Source organism: Perognathus longimembris, chromosome 10, assembly GCF_023159225.1.
Source record: "Perognathus longimembris pacificus isolate PPM17 chromosome 10, ASM2315922v1, whole genome shotgun sequence".
Taxonomy (NCBI): domain Eukaryota; kingdom Metazoa; phylum Chordata; class Mammalia; order Rodentia; family Heteromyidae; genus Perognathus; species Perognathus longimembris.
In genome coordinates, this window is record NC_063170.1 from 52,132,201 (window position 1) to 52,157,861 (window position 25,661).

The 25,661-nt window shown below is 40.9% G+C and overlaps 1 protein-coding gene across 3 annotated transcripts in view; it reads right to left on the reverse strand.

The window, feature by feature from the left end:
* Cadps (calcium dependent secretion activator) overlaps positions 1-25,661 on the reverse strand; it is a 429,166-nt gene that overhangs the window by 64,116 nt on the left and 339,389 nt on the right. For 2 of the 3 annotated variants that reach the window (XM_048356072.1, XM_048356073.1), the window contains 4 exons: positions 16,939-17,094; positions 11,994-12,141; positions 4,539-4,613; positions 3,562-3,645 (listed from right to left, as the gene is read on the reverse strand). In XM_048356072.1, coding sequence (XP_048212029.1) covers positions 3,562-3,645; positions 4,539-4,613; positions 11,994-12,141; positions 16,939-17,094 — 463 coding nt within the window. Of the gene's footprint in view, positions 1-3,561; positions 3,646-4,538; positions 4,614-11,993; positions 12,142-16,938; positions 17,095-20,420; positions 20,568-25,661 lie in introns of all 3 variants that reach the window. The other variant, XM_048356074.1, reaches the window with a different exon arrangement.

Consider the following 25,661-nt stretch of genomic DNA (forward strand, 5'->3'; position numbering starts at 1 on the left):
ATTTCCTCCATGGGATCTTGTCTGACTAACACAGCTGACCCACTTTCCCTTGCTCTACCATTTGTCTCCTGTGCAATGCTGCCTCTGCCTGATCATTGTCTGCCCTTTCCCCATCCCCTGTCTCCTTCACTAAAGCAACACTGTGTGTTTTGCTGTGACCCAGCACCCAGCACAAGAACTGACATCTATCTGAAGACAGATACTGGGTGAGGGAGCCAAGGAATGAATGAATTCAAGGGCCAGTATATTTGTCAGCACCTGGACTAACTTGAGGAAAGCATTTGAAATTGCTAGGAGAAGGACCTGGCCACTGGCTTGTCCTGTTTCTTGGCCTCCCAAAAGAACAGCGCCAGGCTACCGCAAGCCAGGGACCTTTCCAAACAGGCAGCCCCCACAAAAGCACATCTTGTAGGCAAAGGAAATGGGCGGATAGTTGCTAATTGCATCTTCCAACCTGGCTGATCTTTGAAAAGTTCGAGAGGAGAGGCGCCTGCCTGCCTCCATCCATCTCAGGCTGCAACTGCTGCTGAGGGAGGGGAGCAGGGTGCGCTTGGGCGCCTCTCAGGCTGGCACAAGGAAGCCACATCTCATCCTCCCTCCTCCCCCAGCTCCTCTCCAAGAGAGGAAGCAGTGCAGATGGAGATGAGAAATAAATATTCCTGCCTGCTCCGCGCCACTGCAGACGTTTTCCAAAATGTCTGGCTTGGACCATGAAATCAAGCCCACCCAGGAAAGGAAAGGAGGCGCTCAGCAGGAGAAAGAGGGGGAAAGGGTGGCATATTTGTCGATACTCGTCATCTTCCTTGGGGGGCGGGCAGCGCACATGGCTCAGCCCTGCTGAGGTGGGGATGTGGTAAATGCACAGTAATACTTGAAGAATGGAATCAGAAATGGGAGCGAAGTTAAGGAAGGCATGCCAGACTCGCCGAGATGCCTCTACACCTCTGTCCAGGGTCCTAGGATACACAACTAGTTCTTTCATTGGTTTGTGACTCTTCTCACAATAACCCCCTACCCTGCCAAGCTCTTTTCATCTCCACTCAACCCCTGGGAACTGTGCTGCAGGCATCCTTCAAAGGCCTTTTGCAATTTGGGCAGGAACTCAGAATCTATGTGTGGAGATATTCCTGCCACCTCAAAGCACAGCTCGCCTGCTCCTAATACTGGAATCCTGGCAGGAGATGAGAACATAGGCTGCAAATGAGAAGTGGGTGCTTTGGGCTTTGGGGTGGCCAAGTGTGTGGGAGAAGTGTCACTAAGAAGGGAAGTTACAGGCCCAGCAATAGGCACTGAAGTGTTCTGCATTACAGGGCCTTCGTTAGGCCTGCTGAGAGGCTGCAAAATGTCTCAGGAAAGGAGAGAAGAGGATGAGAATTGGAGCCCCAAAATTCTCGCATAAGATGTTCTAGTCTTTGCTTCTAACCCCCTTGGGAGAGTCTCATGCTCGGCCTGGTGGCCATTAGACTATCCTTCACTAGACGTCTTGGTAAGCCAGTCATTAAGGTAGGGCCCTGGGTAGATCAAAAGATGGGTCAATAAAGAGCAATGGGGTCTGTTTGTTTTTTATGGGTTCAAGAACAGTGTGGAGAAAATATTTGCTTCAAATGAACACTCAGAGCAAGTGATGTCTTTGGTGGGGGTCAGGGGAACATTTTGCAGAAATGTTACAATATTTCATTCTGTCCATTCTCATTGTTTCTATGATTTCACTCAGGAAGGAAACATTGTCTAATATTTCCCACTCATGTGCCCTAAATCTTCATGAATCTTCCCCACTCCATTGCTCATCTACCTTCTTGTGCCAGGAATCCATTCCATGGGGGGTGGGGAGGGGAAGCTGGCGAAAGACTCAAGTTCTTGTTACCACTCCACCCATTGCTGTGTGACCACAGACAAATGACCCCCCCCCCCCCGCATCTGTGCCTTGGTTTCTTTGTAAAGAAGTGGGTTAGACAGATTACCTTTTGGCTGTGACACATTAGAGGTGATTATGGAGAATGAAATTGGATAGAAATCCTACTGTCACTATCTTCTTCCCATCTAACCATTGACAATAAAATTAAAGGGAGTAAGGCCATTGGTGGCTGGGAGGCCCAATCTGGCATGGTCAGAGCTGCTTAACAGAACAACCAAATGTGGAGAGGCAATCTAGAAATGGTTTGAAGTGTCACAGCCAATGTTTCCCTTCATTTCCAGGGAAAGTAACATATAGGTTAGGAAATGGCCAAAGTAGGGTATATTTGGTAAATGCGGTATGCATGTATGTTTGCCTCCTATAATAATTATGCCCATTAAATGGTATTAAGCACAATAGCTTTACTGAGGTCTACTACAAGCTAGGGCTATTCTTGTTCTTTTCCCCACATTCTCTCCTAATACATAATTATGGAAGGTATTAGCCAGAGCATGAGGGGTAGATGATACCCTTGAGGGTCAGGCAACCTGCTCAGGATCATTGAGCTGGTTAATATTTGCGAATGGGATTCAAACTCAGTTTTCAGGAATGGCAAAAGTGATGTGCTATAAACCATCCCATGCTCGGTCTCGTCTTGGCATCCAATACCCATCTGGGAGAGTCCTCAGTCAGGCTGTTTTGAAGGCAAACATACTGTGGGCCCTAGGTTGGTAGCCTTTCTTATGGCACTGTGGAAAGCAAACAGCTCAGAGCAGAGAGGAAAGGAGAGAGAGCGGGGTCCTGGAAGCAACCCATGGATTGCTCCGTGTATTTGTCAGAAACACACTTGTTTCTGACCACTTTTACCTTGCTTACCTCCTTGTCCCATTCTGGCACAAGATCAGAGCCCCTCAGAATTTGCTCTCATCTGAACAAGTTGTATGCAAATGACTCCCGAGCCCAGACAGGTAGGAATCATAGAAACTACCACGAGGGGGCTCAGCAGGCCACACACAGGCACTGGTCTGCAGAGGCCCCCAGGGATCAGCTCTTGCAGCCTGTGGCTGAGGGCATGTACAGGCCCATGCAGAACTGCAGAGTTCTTTGTAAAGCTCCCCAATTTTTAAATGTGTGTGACTAATTCAATTAAGAAAATCATACCCAGCACAATCAGGACCACATCAAACACACTTGCAGCCCTATCTGACCTGCAGGTCTCCATGTACAATCTCTAAAATGAATATTCCTCACTTACATATAGGTAAGAAAAGGATGGCTCTGAACAATTGATTTTTCTGAAGTAGCAAAGAATGGGCGAAGAACAGCAGCCCTCGGGATTCATATGCATAGAAGGCTATGTGTGTGTATGCGTGTGTGTAAGTAATTTGTGTAAGCACAAATTACACACATGCACATGTACATTCATGGATGGTGTAGAAATGATGCTGGCTTAGCATCATTATGAAATATCCTGCCTTATTCTTTTAAGAGGGTTCATATGATATATTAATATTTGACTGCTGTAAATATACATAACCAGATTTCCCCCTAAACAAAGAGATGCAACATCACTCCTGTAAGCACAACCAAAACTAAAACAGAAACATTAACCTGGGGGAAGGGCGGGGGGTTGAGGGTGGGCAGTGTGAAAATAGCTCTTTACTTACAGTAAATGACAGAAAGGAAGAAAACAAGGTCCCTTCGTCGTATCTGGATAATTTTGCCAGGACGCCTTCCAAGATAGTTACGAACTAGTAAAACAGCAGAAAGAAAAAGAAATATTATTTCAAATTAATTGCTCACAATAAGGTGCAATGTTTCCCAACTTCTTGCAAAAAGGAATGCTCTGTTCACTTCTGCTTTCAATTATTTAATTCCCACCTCTGGGGGAAAAAAAAAGAGCCTGCCGTTACATGGAAATATTTGACTTATCCGGCTTTCTCTCATTATTATGTGATTGCAAATATAGAGTGCTCCAGAAGTGAAAAGTGACAAAATATTATTGAGTTGCATATAGCATGCGATAATATTAAATGCACTTTTCAAAATCCAAAACTGCGCAAAGCAGTTTTTTTTTACGTTACATATTAGCACTACATTTAATCCAATCTATTTTTATTTGTATTTTATCAGTAATTTGGGGGAAACAGAAGTTTAGCACTGGCAAATATAAATGTCTTCCCATTCAACATTACTTAGTTAAAATTCTATAATTCATGAGGGTGACTGAAATAGCTTTATCTGACTTTTATGTTTTATTATGACTCTCACTGCATGTAAAACTAGAGGAAAAGGGGATTTCATGATGGCACAATTCCTTGTTACCATTTACTTTCTGTATTTAAAAATCTAAACTTTGTCAGCGCTGAAAAACAAAACAAACATTTTCTGTCTAACCTAGTGCAACGTTTGGGGACCAATTCTTATTAAGTTAACATATGCCACTTCATCAATTTATTTTCACACAGCTCACAATCATCAGAAAAATCATTCTGAGCTGTGGCTGGGTGATGTACCGTCTTGTTTCCCGGAGACACGAAAGTACCCAATTCAACTTTTTAACGTGTTACATTTTAATGGAAATGCAGACAACAAAACAACATTCACAACGAAGCCCTCCCCCACCCCTCAAGCTGAAAGTTACCTTTGCCACCAAGAGTGTTATCATTTCTTTAACAGTTTCTTCAATCAATTCGTCTATTTTTGAATGATATTGATGCTAAAGAACACAGGAAGACAAATATTAGCAGGTTTGGGAGGTGATGCCTCTATACCCATCCATCATTCTTAGACCACATCATTTATAAATGAAGCCTGGCCTGCAGACCTAGCGTATTTTCCTAGTCCTAGAAACATCTGTAAGATTCTGACTCTGGGTCTTTGATGGAGGGAGATCTGAAGCTCTTTAAAAAAAAAAAAGAAAAGCCACCAGACTCATTGTTCCTCACCCAAGGCTCTAGATAGCTTTGATGTGTGTGTACACACACACACACACACACACACACTTATGCATAGCACACATGGATGGCTTCATAGCCTATCATTGTATTGATCTGAATTTTGCTAAGTTAAGATACCACTCTAGGAATGGAGAAGAAAAATTACCTTGGGGAATCTGTTGGGGGAATGTTACTTATTTAGTTGGATCCTCTCAAAAGGAATCTGACCAAGACACCAATTTTGTAAAAACTGCTTTGAACCCTTCGAGTACTTTGAGTTCATGTTCCAGAGCTAACTTGTTTATCTCTAGGTATTGACCCAGTGTCTAAACAAAGGGGTCCCTTTCTGAACCCCTGTGGCAAGCCAAGTCATTTTCTCCATTCAGGAATAAGCAGACTTAAGTTCAGAGCCTCTACTGAAACTGCTGCTAAGTTTTTCAATTTCTCTAACTGTGGCTGTCGATTAAATTTAAACAGTAATGTGAAAACAAACCCCCACACAAACAAAAATCTGCTGTAAATGCCAGAGAAAAAGGAAAAGCAATTTCAACACAAAGTATTATATGCCAGCTTCTTGACATTTATTAGATGATTTTAAGTATCCAGTTAAATTATATTCTGTATTTTCTTAACAAAACAACAACAACAATGCAAAACATTGTTATTTGGAAGGAAAATGCACTTACCCACTCTTTAGCAAACTTTCAGAAGGATGATTAATTAGGAACAGAAAAGCAGAAAGGAACAGTGCAAATAAAAATTAGGACAAAAGGACACATGAAAAATAAAAATTAAACCATCCCAAATCATGAACACATATAGAAATAAGCCGTAGGAATGTGTGGTTCAATATTCCAATAACTGGCAAGCAAAATGTTTGAGAATGAGCCAAGAGTCACGGGTTCATTTGTAATTGGAAGACCTGGATAAAGTCCCAGGGCAAAGATGAGAAGTAATTGCCTGCAAAAAGTTAGCTCAGTTTACTTATCTGTTAAAAAAAAAAAAAAAAAAAACATGCTAATACTATAACTTGGGACCATAAATAGAGAGGACAGGCGTATAAATGGTTGATTTTGGAAAGGACAAAAGCACAAAGCCTGGATAGAGATTTTTAAAAACTGTACATTAAAAAATATCCAGAACAGAGGATTTTGAATGTTTCCAACATATTCACAAAAGATAAATGTTTACAGTAACAGGTATGTTTTAAATATCCTGATTTGACCATTAGAAAATATAAACATACCAAATCCTTACATTATACTCTATAAGTGTATATAATAAGTATGTGTAATCAAAACAATGTCTAAGTCTGTTCCTGGCCCTGAAGTTCTCACACTCACAAATCTGAAGAAGTTAAAAGGGTCTACATGTGAAAACATTTTGCCAATTGTAATTGCAACTTAGACATTATTTTTTTTCAAGTTCATCAAGTAGCGGATATTAGAGAAAGATGATCTCGTTTCTTAGTCACCCTCCTCCTCATTTTAGTTGATCAGAGACAAAAAGCAAACAGACGATGGTGTTCAGTTGTGATGAGTCAGAACCCAGGTTGGATATACTGTGAGATTCAAGAAAAGGTTTACTCATAAGTGGCATAAATCTGAAGCTAAATGCAAAGGAAAGGAAATCTGCAGAATTCTATGCTAGAAGCACAAAGAAAGATGTCAGCGCAAAAGAATGTGGGAATACTGACAGGGTTCCAGATTCATTTTTAGGTCTTGAGATAAGATGCAGAATCACATCCTCACTTTCCTCCCTCACATGATTGCCTCACTCCACTGCGTTTTCTGTGGATTGCTCTAAATGAGTCACATTTATTAAATTAATTATGAGGTGAAACAAAATCAGAAACCCTACCTGTGTGCAAAATAACACATGAAAGTCAGCATGAGGACTTCTCACTTGGTGAAGAAGAATATCATTGGGAATATGAACACACTTGTGAAAAACTTGGCTGAAGTGGGGAAAATGGACAGGAGCAATAGTACTCCACACACTAAGAACCAATCAAGGTCTTGGTCTGAGTGGTGATTGGTCTAGGCTAATTGACAAAGACAAGCAAGCTTGCTCTTCAGGAGCTGGGGAACCTCTAGCTCTTTCACATGGAGATATGGTAGACACAGTTGGCTCATAAAGTCATAGTGCTTTGTGGGACTCTTTTCTTCAATTTCTCCATCCCCAATCACTCTCGAGGTAGTCCTACTATTATTCTTTTGCACTCTGTACAAATACAATGACTTCTGCTCTTTTCTTGTTATAATGAATATTTTTTAACTTATAAAAAGTGGTTTGATATGATTATCCTGCCTCTTATTTCTAAAGATAAATTTATACAGGACAATCTATATTGCTTTATTTTCTCATCTCTGAAATAGGGCTAGAATTATCATTGCTTTGAATGTACCAGTCAGATTCACATAACCACAAAATGACAGAATATATGGAAATACAGTTTAAAAACTTCGAAGTACTGCATGGCAGTATTGACACTCCAGTAGGACCATTACTAATTAACCAGCCACCAGGCTAATGTGTGCACACATTTCTCCAAACTCACCTAGAATCTACACTTTACAAGATGTCAGTTTTGCCTTAACTGAACTTAATTAAAATTTATTTTGGGATATAGTGGGGCAGAGTAATAATTATTCTCTTAATGACATAGTGAAGTGGTAAATGTCAAAACAGTCCCCATTCCTGTTTAGAAAGTCATAGAATATAAGAATCTGTTCTGTAAGATGCTGCTGATAGTTGATGAACTTGCTTTCCTGGAGCAATAGTGGGACTCTGCTTTTACGTTCTGCTCTTTCTGAGTTTATTATTTCTGAGATATAAGGTTCCAGGCAGATGCAAAGCCCCCCAAATGGGTATATATGCTACAGGGGCCTCTTTGAATTGTCACATCACCTATCAGATTATCTTACCAGGAAACACTTGTAGTATGCACTGGCCATCAAATTCTACCCATATCCTACTGTGAGTTCCCACAAGCATCTTCCTATTTCCCTACTCTCTGTGTTGGCCTGCTTGGATTTCCTTGACCTACACTTAAATTATACCTTGTGGCTCTGGATCACGGTGACAAGCGATTGAGGGAGCTACTGATTTTCACAGCCATGAAAGTTTGGGAAGTTCACTTCTGCTGCAAATTCGCAATCACTGTGTGAAAAGCATTTCACTTGACTTCCCGTGCTGCACATTTTGCCTTGTCATGGAACAGATTGTGTGTATGTTGTCTTTCTGTGAAGACCATCTGACCTTGGAAATGAGATGAAAACACACTAGACCAAGTGAGAAACTATTTAATACACAATTTCCTCTCTATTGGTACTTCACAAATTTTAATGAAAAAATAAATATTTAAGATGGAAAAGTATGGTTAACAAATGTCTCAACAGCTGCCTTTAGATGAGAAATTATCCCAAATGATGAAATTCAGGATGTGATCTTGAAACTGAAGATTATATCACCTCTCTAGGACCTAGTCCTAGATGTAAGTTGTCCTAGACAACAGGTTGACGGAGGTAGAAATCAGGTGATGACCAGTATTAGAAAAAAGATTTGTAAGATGAGCTCAATATTCACAAGGTACAAACTACATAAAAATACTGGACTTTCCTCTATTCTTATCCCAATTTTAGGATGTTTATTTTAGTTTTGGTCAATGTTATGTTAACAAGTCAGTTTTACTTTACAGATGAATATCCTCATTCTACAAAGTAAGAAAAGTCAGTGAGGGTCTATTTCCATGTGACCTCCCACTGAAGTTCTGCTCAAAGTTAGAGCTACGATACCAGGGCACTCAGAGGAAGTACAATCATGTCTGGCTACATCCTAATTTTCTTAGCCACTTGGTATTCTAAGATTAGAAGGGACTTTATTTCTCACTTAGGCCTCTGGTTTTTTAAATGGAGTTGAAATGTCATAGTAGGTCTTTCTAACATGGCTTGGTAAAATCTGGATATCCTTAGACTAAGAACCACAGGTTGGAATGTAGTATTTAGTCTCTCATTCTCATTCTGTGTGCATGTGTTTATCCCAAGGGGGGGAAAAACCAAGAAGGGGAAATGGGTGCATGCCCATTTCCTGTTTTCATTAAAAATGTTGAGTTTTATGAGGGAAAATACATGCACCTTTTAAAACAGAACAATGTCTAGAAAGAAACAGACTCTGCTGCTTAGCTTCAAAATGTTACAACTTGAATAAACCCAAGGTAATTCTTTAATCTTACATCTAGACATTGGGGTAGCAGATCTCCAGTTTTAAAAATACACAGTTCAAATGGCTGTGTATTACATGTGAGAGCTCTCAGGGGAAAACTGTGACAATAAAGATGCAGATTATATAGTTTGGTAGCTGAGAACTCATAGTATGGAGTGAGTAAGCCATAAGATGATTTTTTCCTTTGAGAAAACCAGACTCTAAGGGTAAGCCCATATTATTCTACTTTAGCACAGCGATGGTAAGAGATTACGATGAAAGCCAGGGTCCACTGTGGTAAAAGTCAACTTATTCTTTCTTATCACATACATTCAACCAGGATCATGGCTTGATTCCAGGAGGTTCATAGGTCCCCTGGAATTGTAAAAGAATTCTGGTTCATGGATTTTAAACAACTCTGTCACCCCTGCCTATTCTGGTTATTCTTTACAAACATCTAACTCACAAGAGAAATGTTAAGGTTAGAGTGACTTCCCTTGTTTAGAAGGTTGTTTAGCCATCTGTCTAGGAATGGGGGAGCTCCTTGCACAGGCTATAAGAGAAACACAGGGCCCAGGGAGACTGGTCTTACCACATCAACTCTTTCACATCTTAGAATAGTGTTTCTTTATGAAATCTAGTCAAGACATCTATCTCAAAAATCTCCAAGGGGAAAATACTTAAGTTGGACTCTAACTTTAAAAACTTTTTTTTCTTGCTTTGGAGGATGTTATCAAGAAGTTAAAACAAAACAAAACAAAACTGAGGGCTGGTGGCTCATAGCTACTCAGGAGGCTGAGATCTGAGGATTGTGGTTCAAAGCCAGCCCAGGCAAGAATGTCTGTAAAACTCGGTGGCTCATAGTGGTAGAGCACTTGCCTTGATCAGAAGAGCTCATGGAAAATTCCCAGGCCCTGAGTTCAAGCCCCACGACTGATAGAAAAAAAAAAAGGCAATCCACAGAATAGAGACCAAAATCATGTATATATATATATATATATATATATATATATATATATATATATGTATGTATACACACATATAATAGTCTATCATGCATGATATGTTTTTAAGAACTACAACTCAACAATGAAGACATGAATAACCCAGGTTAAAAATGAAGAAAAGGATGAAGCATAATTCAATTGAAAAATAAGAACAACAATAAGAAGCAGTAACAGCAGCTCCAAGGGAAACAACACTCAGAAGGAATAGTATTATACGAAGTATAAACTCAAAGAGGTGCTTAGTGAATTTCAGAGATTTCCTGAACAAGGTTTTAGTGGGCTTTGTGAAGCCTAAAAGCTTGTTGAGTCCCCCAGAGAAGCTGGAGTGGGTGGTGGGTGTGAAGAGGTAAAAATTGGAGAGGAACTCACCAGCTTGGGCTTGCCCCCTCCCCCCCGCCCCGCCCTTTCTTCCTCATCCCTTTACCCTTCATTCAATGCAGCTCTATTTTTAGCTCTGTTACTTGCTGCTGGCCTTTTGGGTAAAGTCGGAAGATGTGATTTTTTTTTTTTGTAGCTGAAAACGTAACACTGGAGAAATGCTACCATTTTACGACGAGGAAACTGAGGCCTAAAGAGGCAGACTGACTTGTCCAATTACAGTTTGCAGTGTCACCATGGTGAGAATTCACATATCTACACAGCCAACCAAGGCCCTTTCCCAGGGGGCAATTCTAGCTGCCCAAGTCTTTCCCTTTAAACTGTGTTTGCAGAGACTTTCAAACTAATAACTCTCAAAGTCAGGTCTCTGGAACAGCCAGGAGAATCAGTATCACCAGAGAACTTGTCAGAAATGCAAATCTGTATCCTGCAGTCCAGAGCTAGCAGAAGCTCTTGGGCAGGACCCAATAAATTGGGTCTTCTGAAGCTCCCTGGGTGCTGTTTGGGATTTGAGAATCACTGTACCAGATCGCACGTTGCAAGTAGAGCTGGGAAAGAAAATCAAGGGTCCCTGCAATTGACTTCAGTGCCTAGAACTTGCTCCCTGGAAAAGGCTTTAAAGGAAAATCAATGAGGAACAGAAGCTAGCAGGAGGCGGCTGAGGAAGCTCATTCGTGGGGGGGCAGGGAACAAGGTTGGAGAAGATCTTGCCAGGAAGAGAATACCACCAACCCACATTTAAAAATGGAAGGTGCTGAAAGAGAAAATAAATAACGAATAAGGAGCAAATATAATTTAGTAAAAATTCTGAGCCTGTAAGGCTGGTATTGAAAGATCTGATTTAGGAGCAATTTATGCCAATTGGCAACAACATAGAGTTGCCAGAAATGTTTCTGAATTAATTCTAAATTGGTATATGAATATCTAGCTGGCTTAAGGCCATCGGAGAAAAATGATCATGATAGTCTTTAATCAAACCCAAGTTGCTGTTTCCTTCTCCTTTACATTTTAAATACCGCTTTGGAATTGGAAACGTAGCAAAGGACTAAACTTTTGGTCAAGGAAGATTCACAATCCATCTATAGGAAGTTGAAAGCCTGCAGATTTTGGACATTCAACAGAGCCTGCTGGCTGGGGGGCGGGGAGCAGTGTGATCGAACATTATATATCCCAGAAAGTGCTGGATACAAGAAAAAACTCTCCTGCAGTCCAGATGTTCCAAGGGATTAAGATTTACTTCAGATATGAAAGTGACTAGGATGCTGGCAAACATGGGTCTGTTGGAGATACCAGCCTAATAAATAAGGTCATCAAACATCATTTAGCTTAAAGGAACCACTCCCATTCCCCCACCCCCTTGCCAAGAATCACTTCCAAGTGACTGGCACACTTATCAGCACATGCCTCCGAAATGTACTTGACAGATACCAAGCACTTATTCGTGGCTTAATCTGCAAATGTTAAGAGTATATTTTTGAAACCAGCAGACTAGGATAGATGAAAGGGATTTGTGAAGTTTTCTTCTACATGATCAATGGCGAAAGATGAAAAAAAAACTTTTTTTTTTTTTACCTCTTGGCCCATTTCCATGTTGCAAAGTTTTGTTGATTGAGCTTTGGCATCAACCATAACATTAAACATGGTGCATATTGACTGTGGGACTCGAAAATCTGTTGATCGACTGGTTTTTTGCAGCTTAACTTCAAATGCAATCCTGGTTCTATTAAAACAAAGTAGGAAAAGACCAATTCAGTGTTCAGATGGCAGCAGGTGGAGTAGACATTTTTTTCTGAGAGGTTAGTGAAAAAGAAAATTGAAGGCTGTAATCAGTTTCAATTGACAATGACTTCACATGTGTTCTCTTTTAAATGACTTCCCCATCTAAGGAAGGCCTATTCATGGGGATAGCCCCACACACCCTTCCATTCTAAGCAGTACATAGAACACCTGTAGCTCAGTGTATTTCTGTCTATAGTTTACGTGGTATGGAGACTCCTAATTGTAAGAGAATGAATGAACAAAAACCTGATTATAGCAATACAGCCTATATAAGTTCTCTCACATTGGCTGCTGCCTACTTTGAATCACTTCATTAAAAAACACACACACACAAAAAGGCAGTTTCTAATCTTCAAAACCTCATGGAAAAGAAAAATCTTAAATGACATTCATTGTTGTTGTTGTTTTTCTTCCTAGGTTTGAAAGAGACCAAAAGGAAAAAAAAAAGCAGCAAATTTGTGATATCATTTTAAAGACAAAACAACCACACAAAGCCCAAAACTAAAACCCAGATTTTTTTTTCTTATTAAAGAGTTATAAGAAGGAATTATATCAGGCTGCTTAAGATGATTACCTTTTCGGGAGAAGGAGTAAAATTAAAAAAAGATGTGGCATTAAGGAAATTCCATGGGGAGGAGGAAGGTGGGAGAAAAATGAGGGAGGCGGTAACAAGTTTGATAAGAAATGTACCGGGGCTGGGAATATGGCCTAGTGGCAAGAGTGCTTGCCTCCTACACATGAAGCTCTGGGTTCAATTCCCCAGCACCACATCATGGAAAACGGCCAGAAGGGGCGCTGTGGCTCAGGTGGCAGAGTGCTAGCCTTGAGCGGGAAGAAGCCAGGGACAGTGCTCAGGCCCTGAGTCCAAGGCCCAGGACTGGCCAAAAAAAAAAAAAAAAAAAAGAAATGTACTCACTGCCTTACATATGAAACTGAAACCCCTCTGTACATCACTTTGACAATAAATAAATCAATTACAAAAAGGAAATTCCATGACTTAAAAAAGTGTTGTCAATGCATTATTTTTCAATAAGCATATAATTTAAAACCAACAGACCATAGTTTATTATATTATGTCTAATATATAACTACACTATACAGAGTTAATGTCTCTAATCCACAAGTCAAGAATTGGGTAATGATAGAATCCCAACCCAACATTATTCTGACATAGATGACATTCTGAAACCATTATATACTCACCACTCCCAGAAAACCCTAGCCAGACATGGGCAGTGGCTAATACAGGTGTGAGATTGAGTCTTTGATGTTGGCATTGTAAAAGGGGCCCAGCTATATTCTAAAAGGTTTCAGAGAAGTGGGTCACATCATCACATGTGTTTAAAGAAAAGCAAGTGGCTTTATTAAAACCCCGGCCATCTAATGTGTCTAATGGTTTTCAGCATTGTTCACTGTCAGGTTCCTGGGCTCATGCAGTCACCAGGAAAGCACTGCTTTAAGAGGAATTGGTAGCAGTTTTCTAACAGTGCATAGGAGGATCACACTGCTAGTTAGCTCAGGAAAGGATGCCAGCTTGCTAACACACCCTGGGTGCATGCAGGGAAGCCAAGTATAATTTCGAAGGTTGGAAGCCCAGTTCTTAAGAAAAAAAAAAATCCCAAACCCTCAAAACACCCCTATAGATTATATGATCATGTTAAAGATAAATTCATCTTGGCTTCTAAAGACTCCATGCACTGAAGTAGCTTTCTAATCATGATGATCATTTTAAGCTCTGCTGAAAATACATCCTTTCCTCATTTTGTGAGAATCAGGCCTGATGGGGACTGAGTTGGGCAGGTCTCTGTGGCTGATCTTCTAAAGTTGAGGTGCCAGTTCCGGCCCAATCTGAGAAATGGAAATGCTAAAATGATTCCTTCCAATGAAGCAATCATTTTCTGTGTTCACAGGGGAACTGTTCACAGCCCTTGGAGTGCAGATCTGTGAAAGAGGAAGGTGAATGCAAAATTAATATGACTGAGAGGGCTCTACGGGACCCCAAAGCTAGGCATGGAGGGGGTCATTTAACCCAATTGACTCTCCCTGAGGCCAGAGCTAGGGTGCCTTGTTTGGGTTCAGTTCAGAGCTCTAGATTAGAGGCTCAGTAGCTGTCAGGTGAGTCAATTTTTATCTTTCCTGGCAACTTAACCATGAAGTGTTTCTTACTGACATTTTTAGCATTGCATACTTTATGAAGCAATAGCCTTACTGCATTGTCCCAGAACAAAGGTTATTTCTCCTGCCCCCAGAAGAAAAACAATGGTTCCAAGTCTCTTCAAATGTAGGTTTTATGTCTTGAAACATCCTTCCAGGTCTCCTCTCTGTCATCTCTTCTAAAGCTGGAGATGTAGGTGATGGGATTTCCAGCTGCTTTTGCTCTTGTCTACCTTTGTAGTTAAGTCTAGGGCCTTAATTGGTAGGGACAGTTGGTAATTCAAGGGTCCAGGTCCACCCATACATGTGTGGGTCCACCCATACCACCTTTTAACAATGAAAGGGTACTTGTGGGGCTGGGAATGTGGCTTAGTGGTAGTGCTTGCCTAGCATGCATGAAGCCCTGGGTTAGATTCCTCAGAACCACATAAATGGAAAATGCCAGAAGTGGTGCTGTGGCTCAAGTGGTAGAGCGCCAGCCTTGAGCAAAGAAAGCTCAGGGAGAGAGCATAGGCCCTGAGTTCAAGCCCCAGGATTGGCAAAAAAAAAAAAAAAAAAAAAAAAGTACTTGGCTTCTACAGTTTCCACATGCTGAGAATGCCACTGGAACCTAGGTGGGTGGAGTGTGCCAAGAGGGCACAATCAGGTCTGCTTCCTGTTGCTGATTAGCTCACTCTCTCCAAGTATCTGAACCCTAAGCATTATTGAACGTGCTAAGGTATTAAATCAGAGTCTTTTTTTTTTTTTTTTTTGCCAGTCCTGGGGCTTAGACTCAGGGCCTGAGCACTGTCCTGGCTTCTTTGTGCTCAAGGCTAGCACTCTATCACTTGAGCCACAGCGCCACTTCTGGCCGTTTTCTGTATATGTGGTGCTGGGGAATTGAACCCAGGGCTTCACATGTGTAGGAGGCAAGCACTCTTGCCACTAGGCCATATTCCCAGCCCCAAATCAGAGCCTTACCCAGCTTGAACATCCTCAGGCCCCTCATGTCTGAGCTCCTATTTCTTATTCCTTACCTGGGACACTGGCTTCTTAACAGAGAGAAATGTCTTCCTGTAGAATATTTGCACATAATCAGAAGCTGGTAAGTCTTAATTCTAACATGTTTCAACTCCTTGGTGAGGTCAGGGGAGAACATTTGGCCTCAGGGAACTGTCTTGTAAGAAGATTTTGGCTTAATAGTTTGGCCACTGGAAAATCATTGCTTTTCCTGAAATGGATGTAAACTATGTAGGAGATGGTAGAATGTAAAATCCTGAGGAGACATTTTGACTATAGATTTGAGAAACAGATCTGTCTTTGGGTCTAAGGGTGAAAAGAGCAAAAGCTAATATCTGGATCACTGGACGTCTAAGCCTCAAGAAGTAGCATCAAAGACCTACCCAGACCCTCCAAGAGCGCATGGTTCTTCCCCATTTCCTATAGCCTTGCAATTCACCTACCTGAGTAGGCACTTTTGCCACTGGGGCTCCCAGTTTTGATACTATTACCTCTCTGTTCTTCTTCCAAGATGAATGATGAATTCAGAGCACTGCTAGGCAAATCCACACCCCCTCTCCCCTGTGCCCCCAACAACTGATTCATCATCGAAACTATATAACATCTGGAGAACTCGAGCGGCCTGTGCTGCTTATGGTCTACTGCTTTTTTTTTTTTTTAAATGGGGAAAAATAATGGAACAGTTATGAGCTGTAAAAAACAAAGTTGGATATGTTCCTGGGGGGGAGGGTGATGATGTCAAATCAATGGAATTTACTTCTGTATTTCATATACAAGTAGAAGACAGTCCATGAGGGAGTGATAAAGTTTTTCATTCTGCATTGTAATGCAAGGACTTAACATTGTACCAAGTGTATGGAAAGATTTCAAAACAATTTTGCTGAAGGGATGAATATTGTTTTCCCTTTCTTCCCCTCACCTTCCTAGAACCGTCTTCATAGGAACTTTCAAGTGTAGCAATGAATTTCCTTAATCCCAGGCCACAGTGACAAAACAGACAATTGGTGGGAAGGCTAAGGGTACATTAAAAGTCACATGCCCTCCTGCTGATACTCAGTTCAACTCCTGGCTAACAAATAGCACATAGCAGGTACTAGGCTCCATGTACTGAATGAATGGCCATGCTGACAGCTCACCTTCTTTTGCTGGTAAATCATTAGATTCCTGTTACCTAAGGATCTATATTTCAGATACATTGGATGTAGAACTGTATACTCTTATTTCTTCTCAAATGCTTACTTCCTACACTCACATACTTAATAAATATTTATCATGTAAATATTTTCTGCTAGACACCACTGGAGATGTTGAAGATATAAAGATAAGTAAGTATAAACATGAGTCTTTTCCCAATGGAGCCAACAACCCTGAAGGATATTGGTAGCCAATACACTTAGGGACTGGGATAGATTGGAAGTAGATGAGCCAAAGCTAGCCATGGGCAACTCCCACTTCAAGCAATCTCCTTTTCTAAAATGCTCCAAATCATGGCTTATTGAAAAAGGGAGACATTAGATCTTCGCTGTTCCTGGAGTTAGTGGAAAATGGAGAAAGTGGGCGGGACCTGTGGAGCACCTGTGCTTACCTTTTGACACAAGATTCAATCATGTCACTTGCCATTAACTTCAGCCGTTGTTCTAGGTGCTTTCCAAATTCTTCCTCAGGCCAGTGCAGGTCCCGAATGAAGGTCTGAAGAGCATCAAGTTTCCAGAACAGATCTTCGGAGGTGCCTGATCCATTACTGGCAGGATAAAAGTTAGAAAACTCGAGTTACCCAGTAGCCTGAGGCTGGGAAGAAACTAACACAGAGACAACTAGAGGCTAGAAGGCTTAAGGCAAACAGTGGCTTCCACATACAAAACGACGTGTGTTGGCGGTGGAGATAGGGGGCAATCTCCACCGGCAGATTTTGAGTTTTACCATACATGACTCAGTCTACTTTGCTCAGGCAATTACTCCAGACCAGTGAGAAGTCTGAAGAAGGTACCATCCTGTAACAACTAGGAAATGGTGTATGGTAAAAATCAGCCTTCCTTTAATTACCACATTAAGACATGTGATGATTCAGATGAAGGCCATGACCAGGGGGAGAAGTAAATCTCCACGGATAATAACCACATGGCAACATGCAGTTATTAGACTCCAGGGCTTCATGCATTTCCCCAGCTCCCCTCCAGAGTGGAGGCCTCTTGGAGATTGCACAAGACTTTCCGTTTTTTAAAAGGACAGTGCTAACAAAGTGGTGAGCGAGGACCTGCTTTCTCTCTAGAAGAGCTGGAAAGAAATTGGGGTGACTCAAGATTGAGGCAAGGGTACCTGGATACCTTGAAATCCAAAACTGCTCTTTTGTTTGGTTATTATTCCAATTGTCATAAGACCAGCCCATTGTATAGGCAAGCCCCAGGCAAGACGAGGGGAGGGGAGACAGGGGATACTTGCAATGCTTAGAGCTCAAAGCATAAGCTCTTTTCCCATTCACCAGCTTACCCAGTCCTCCATACAGATGGGAGAAAAAGGATTTGATTCCTTTCTGTATAACGATGTCCGAGAAACTTTTACCTGGGGCATCCATGGAAAGCCTGTATACGAGGAAATGCTCCACCTCTCACCCCTTTGCCCTTCTCTGGCTGGCTTTTTCTTTTGTAACAATCCCGTTTGGAGCTCTGAGGGGTGGCCACCCCCCACCCCCTTCCTCGCGTACCACTAATGCTAACACGGTAATTTATAAAATGTCCAACACACCATGCATTACCACTTGTTCTGACATCGTCTATAGAAACAGATGAGAGTGGGTGTTTCTATTGTGACAGATGCCAGCTGCATTGAATTAATGCTTCAGAGAGAAATATAGCTAGTGCATAAATGCATACACAGCTACTGCGGGGTGGGGAGAGGGGCAAACTCCCAACATGCCGAGACTAACGGCCTGGACCAACAGGGGAATGTTTTCAGGACAGACCAGTATGAGGTCAGTATGTAGATGTATCTGACACGAAGGAGCAGGTAACATGGAAACACGTCCTTAAAATGAAAGGTGGCAAAGAAGGAAAACTAGAATCATGAAAAGATATAGAATCAGGCATTTCCTGGTGGACGACTGAGAATCCACGCCTTCTTCTCAAGATACCGCAGTAAGATTCGGTCAGAAATGGGGGAATGCATTATCTCTCTAGAAAGTTCAGCCTTCCCCCCAATCCCACCCTGTACTTGTGGGGGGAGAAAGAAGAAACCCCAACTTTCTCTAGTGTAAGCCCCGTTTTGGAACTGCATGGTTGATGTTTTAAATCATTAAGTACATATGAATGCAATAATTGGTATTTATTACAACAACATTTTGACACCCATCTGGTTTCAGAGTTTCAAAAAATTCTTGTAGGGTTTTTTTTCCTTTGAAGAGCTTATTATTAAGTTTTGACATGAGGAAAAGAATATTTTCTTTTTATTTTTAAGATAAACTGTTAATGTTAAGGCAATAGCACCAAGATTATTTTGATTGTTGAGCAGTTACCAAAATGTGTTCTCACTCATGCCTTAATTAATTGAACGGAGACCATTATCTGCTTTATTATAATGTCTTGATTCATATCTTTTCAAAAAACACTGTCACAGAGCATGCACAGAATAAGGTAAGAGAAGCTTTCAGCTATTTAGGTTTTTAAAATTTTAAACAGATACTACCTAATCTAACTTTTAATATAGTCATCTTAGCATGAATATGATGTATTTTTCTTAGAAGATTTTTCCTTAGGTATAATTTTCAGAGGTCTCAATTTGTCTTTAAAAGAGCATCAGATGCATTGACCACATGATTTCATTATGAGACTGGGAACAATTAAAGGGTTTAAAAAAAATACTAGGCAGCTTTGGAGGAGCCAGGTAGACAAGTTGTTTTAATGTCTTGCTCTTTACCTGGACTACTGCAAAATAAAAATGCTGATGACTACTTGCTGAATGTGATCTTGAGGTTTTAAGACATCGCTGCCAGTGTCAGATCATTTTTTATTCCTTAGATAATAACACTTCCCTTTGAAAATGTGCCAATGTATTCTTTCAAGAAAAAGCTTATCTGGCCTATAATTAGTTGTGGTTGGAGACAAGGATCAAAGAAGGGTATAGAATTGCTAAACTTTATTTCACTTATTAAATCATGCATGTGGTTCTAGTTTAGTTTCCCTGAAGTAGAATTAAGGGTTGCTGAATCTTCTTGAAAGGTTAAAAAAGGAAAGGGGGATTCATTTCCGAAGCTAGAAGAAATGACCACTCAATCCCTACTTCCCCAAATGTCTGGCTTTGGGGCAGCAACTAAAGCTTCAGCAAAATCTACTTCATATAACTCTGACATTCATATGGGTAAAGGCAAAGAATAACCCCTACTCATACCACAGAGAATGTGGCTACAAAAATTTAGATATTTGTTGTTGGAACCTTACATTATCCAACTTAGGGAATTTCTTCTTCTTACTTATACCTCAAAGCTTATGTTTTATTTGGACCTTGGAAAGTATCTTCACATAATATGTACATTACCAGGAGCTTGATCTATTCAGAGTTTTCATTTAGCCTTGAACATGCTGTTACTCTATCTTGCCGTATGCTGACACCAGAAATATGCTTTCGGGGTTAATCAGTCTACAGGAAATCGTAGTATTAAACAACAGCAACAACAACAAAAAAACCCAAAACAAAAATCTAGTTTCTCAGTGAGGGTGTTTCCCTCTTAGAATTGGATCTTACTAGAGACGACTGGTCAGCCCATCTAATTTCTAAAGTCTTATCACCTGCCTTGAAAAAGAGGCCAACATACTTGTGCAAAAGAATTCAGGAAGTGAAATATAGTCCTCAAGCATTCAGTGGGCGTAAGACAAATTGTTAGTGCTGCATATATAGCAATGTCTTACAAACATGATGCATGCCAGAAATAAACAATATTGTCTCCGCATGATCAGCAAAATATGTCTAATTATCTGTCTCTATCTCTGTTACATAGGATGTATAGAAATAAACAATACATATCCATGCCAAGATCACTTAAATTTAAATGAGATCTAATGTGAACTGAATACACACTCAGCATCATAAATAGCAGCCATCCATGACGGTGCCGAAAAAGTAGGCATTTGTGGGATGCCTAGAGGGATGTTAACTGGTAGATTTGGTACTTTGGGAAGATTCACATTGGGTAGGTTCACATTGGGTAGGTTACTGGTTAAACTCCTGTGGAAGAAACAGACAGAAAGAAAAAAAATACCATCACAGTGACAATGTAGATGTGGTAGAAGCACACAACAGTTGTAAATAAACTGGCTAAGTCCACAGCAAGACAACAGTGAACATTGAAGCGACATACTCCAGAAAGCAGCTTACGGACAGGGAGCTGTGACGTAGCTCAGAGAGAAATGACAAATGTTAATGGGGAAGAAAAAAACACACACCACATAACCAGAGAGTAATTAAAAAGTGTGAACACAATGATCACATCATTTAAATGTCTTTGGGAGGCCCTTCAGCTTCCCAAACCATTGCCCAAAGTCTTACATTATAATCTTGAAATTTATGGAATTCTTGGTATGATGGGGCCTGGGGCTATGGCTAAACAGCTGTACTGATATAAGTAGTGGAGAAGGGAGGAGAGAGGAGGGAAAGGACTAGGAGGAGAAGGAGGAAAAAGAGAGAGAGGTTGGCCAGTGGGTAGAATTTGTCATTTGCTAGAAAGAGCAAGTTCTAGAGTTCTGTGGCATACCAGGGTAAATGTAATTAATAATGACCATACATCTCAAACAGGAAGGAACTTGAATGTATTCACCATAGAGAAATGATAAAAGTTTAGGTTGTAGCTATGCTCATTAACCTGAGTTGATCACTACCCAGTGGATGCATGAATCAAAACATCATACTGACCCTCATATATTATGTACAAATGGTATGTATCCATCAAGAAACCTTTTGGAAGACCTTTTGTTATTGAATTTGCTTAGTTCCATTGACAAACAGTTGTCCCTAGAAGTCCACTTGTGAAGTCAAATATTAGCCCCCACAATGGTAAGATGCAGAAGGAGAACGCTTTCCATTGGCTACTTCTAAACACAAGGGTATGTGCAAGGGGGAAACAACTGACAGAAAAGGTCAGAAGCCATGTGCAGAATAAAGATCTACTTTTATAGGACATTGAAATGGACACTTTCTCTCCTAACTAAGACCTTGGAGAAATGTTTACACAAAGCAGACAACCCAAATTCAGGAAGAAAAAAAAAAAAAAAAGAAAAAGAAACTCTTCCTTGGACCCAAGGAAAATTTAAGACATGACTTCCCAGGCTGGGAATATGGCCTAGTGGTAGAGTGCTTGCCTTGTATATATGAAGTCCTGGGTTCCATTCCTCAGCACCACATATATAGCAAAGGCCAGAAGTAGTTCAGTGGCTCAAGTGGCAGAGTGCTAGCTTTGAGCAAAAAGAAGCCAGGGACAGTGCTCAGGCCCTGAGTTCAAGCCCCAGGACTGGCGATAAAAAAAGACATGATTCCCATCATGGGAGCCACGCCTGGAAATGGGACAGAGGCAGGAAGGAGATCTGAGAAGGGCTGCTTGGCAGATTGAAGATGTTCCTTTTCTTAACATGGGTGACTATTACAGGGGTGTGTTTGGAGTGTAAAAATGAATCAAACTGTATTTTTCTCACCAAAAAAATTAAAATCAGTTAAAAATGAGTAAGACACCAACAGTGTTACCTCTCCTCAGCTTTTGGGGGGTATTTTGAACAAAATGTTTGTTCAAGTGATATGATAGAAAAGGGATGGATAGTTTCCTGAGTAGAGAGAGAGAGAGAATACCTCTAAATCAAATCAACCATATCACTTAGGAGGGTCTGTGTCATACACTGCTCTCCAAACGCTGGCACTGCGTGTCATGCAGTGGCATTTGAAGGGTGTTCCATCCAGCCAAAGTCACTGGCACAGGAGAGCCCAGCCTAGCTCTGACTCTGAGAGGAGCCTTCCCGTGTAAGTGGAGTTGACAGCACTTTGGCAGAGGAGTTGAGGTTCTCTTTTTGGATCTTGTAGCAGAAGAGTAAGTTTTGCCAAAGTAGCTCTGCCTAGGGCAAGCTGTGTTTGACTAGCAGGACTCCTGGAAGGCTGGAGGCGCCTCTGGGTTTGATTGTGGGGCATGGCGCAGGCCTCCTGTGAATGCTCATGCACTGCACCTGGCCAATAGCTTTGATTCCTATCTCCCTCTAGAAATGAGTTACTCCTGCAGTAAGGCCCTGGCTTGCACGCTAAAAAACCTAGACTGCAAAACTGCTTACCTAGTGTCTCTACAGTAGGGGAAGTAGGTGTCTCCGAGATGTATTCTGTTTCACATTTTGTGAAAGTCAGTTATATATCACAACTTGGGATGGAAGGGTGCTTTTGTGAGAAAGGCCAAAAGAAGGTGAGATAAATACGACTATTAAGTGGAAGGCGGATTAAAAAAAAAAAAAAAGGAACTTTTCCTTCCACGTGTCTCTGTTTAAACTGGGGAATTTGCTTTTGAATTCAGTCCCTAGTGGTTCTCAGTCTTAAACACTGCCATGTAACAAATCCGTTGGCGATTTCCACTGAGACATGTGTAAGCCTATATAAGCAAATGTGATCATTAAATGATACACACACTGAATAATGATCAAGGAATTAGAAGATCCTAGAGACGGCAGGCTGGAAAGTTAAAATGTCAATTCTGAGCAGATTAAATGTAGCTAGAAAGGAATAACATACAAATGGATGCAAAAGCAACTCAATTTAAACATATTAGCGGATGGTGAGTACACAAATTAAAAGCGAGCTTCATTTTGCACACAAAAATAAAAGACTTATATTAGTCAAATCAAAACATATTGTATTTTGGAAATATGACATTTTAAGCTAGACTGCTGCACTGGGTTCATATAGAAACATTTCCTTCATGGGACAGATCATAGTGACCTACTGTTAAAATTGATAAAATGTGCTTGATAGTTCTGCTTTTAGCAAAATAATATAAAGCATTTCTAATGTTTCTAATATTTCCTCAATGACAATAACTAAAAAGGCAAATTCCTAGCAAAATGTTTTATTAATATATATGCTCAAGGGAAATTTTCTGCTAGTTCTGATGATGAGGTTCCTAAAATTACCCATTGCTGTCACAACTTATTATTTTTAATGAGGGCTCTAAACTACCTAAGAACATGTTAGTCATGCTTTTCTCTTTCTTTCCCTCTCTCCCTCCCTCTCTCCCTCCCTCCCTCCCTCCCTCCTTCCTTCTTCTGGTCTGGGGCTTGAACTCAGGGCCTGGACACTGTCCCTGAGCCATTTTGCTCAAGGCAAGCACTCTACCACTTGAGCCACAGTTCTACTTTTTGGCCTTTTTGGTACTTAATTGGAGATAGGAGTTTGATGGACTTCTGACCCCCAATCCTCAGATCTTAGCCTCCTGAGTACCTAGGATTACAGGCATGAGCCACCAGTGCCCGGCTAGACGTGTGTTTCTGAGAACCATAATTGTAAGTCTCTGGATAGAACAAGAAGAATGAATTACAATCTTAGCAACTAATATATATGCTCTTTTGAGAATAATGCAAATGGAGAATGCAATCAAGAATTCAATGTATATCCTACAAAAACAAGAAAAGTAAATGAACTGCTTTGTGAAATGGCAACTCCCCTGTACAACTACTTAAAGATAATAAAAAGAAAAAAATAGACTATTTTCTGGGTGATGGTGGCTTACACCAGCAATCCTAGCTACTCTCAGAAGGCTAATCTTTGAGGATCCCAATTCAAAGCCAGCCTAGGCAGGAAAGTAGGCAAAACTCCTATCTCCAATTAACCATGTACACACACACACACACACACACACACACACACACACACACACACACACACTCGGAGAGCTGTTTCTCAAGTAGTAGAGTGCTAGTCTTGAGCAGCTCAGGGGCAGTGCCCAGGCTCTGAGTTCAAACCTCAGGACCAGCACCAGAAGTAAAATAAAATAAATAAAAATTAGGCTTTTTCATTCATTTTGGCGACTCTGCTGAAAAAGTAGAGCTTTCATTTCATTCCTATCTCTGGAGCTCTAGATGAAAACAATTTTCATCTACTCCCGCAGAGGATGAATGTTACATACAGGTGAGTGTGTGCATGTATGTGTGTGTGTGTGTGTGTGTGTGTGTGTGTGTGTGTGTGTATACAGGCCATCATTTTCACTGATATCAATGATGGAAGGGTCAATCTTTATAATTAATTCTAAACAGGATTATTATTTCATGCAGAAAAAGATGGTTATGTCATCTCTCAAAGATTCCTGCTTTAAATTTATAGATGAAGGTAGACTTTATTTTTTTATTTTTTATTTTTTTTGGCCAGTCCTGGGCCTTGGACCTCAGGGCCTGAGCACTGTCCCTGGCTTCTTTTTGCTCAAGGCTAGCACTCTGCCACTTGAGCCACAGCGCCGCTTCTGGCCATTTTCTGTATATGTGGTGCTGGGGAATCGAACCTAGGACCTCGTGTATCTGAGGCAGGCACTCTTGCCACTAGGCTATATCCCCAGCCCCTGAAGGTAGACTTTAGATATAGAACACATTCTACTTCTATGAGCCATTTGTTGCATGAATCTATGTACTCTATCTTTTTTTTTTTTTGGCCAGTTCTGGGCCTTGGAACTCAGGTCCTGAGCACTGTCCCTGGCTTGTTTTTGCTCAAGGCTAGCACTCTGCCACTTGAGCCACAGCGCCACTTCTGGCCATTATTTGTATATGTGGTGCTGGGGAATCGAACCCCAGGGCCTCTTGTATATGAGGCAAGCACTCTTGCCACTAGGCCATATCCCCAGCCCTATGTACTCTATTTTGTCTGCTCTTAGTACTCTGGAGACTAAAGCCTCTTTTTGTGTTTATTCTTAATTCTAATCCTCACTCTTGTGCATGGCACTCTTTGATATCTTCCCAGAATCTGGTGTGGTATTTCTCAACTTCTTATCCATTATACCCCTCTCAATTCTTTTCCATAGAAATTCAATACCACAGGGACAATGTTTATTTTTTCTATGTAATGCAAGTAGAACTGTGCTTTCTTATATATTTCTATATTTGAAGAGTAAGATAAACCTCCAATGCCAATTTCCACCAGCTTGGGGGCTGGGAAGCCCTCACTCAAAATGAATCACCTACAGACAAAAGTTTCAAATGTCATGGGATTTTAGAAGCTCCCAAACATCTGTCTTAAGCTTGTGTTTACTTTAAAAGTGGCCCAAACTAAACATTTACCTTTTCTCTCCACATTTCTACTTCTGCTTTTGCTCTT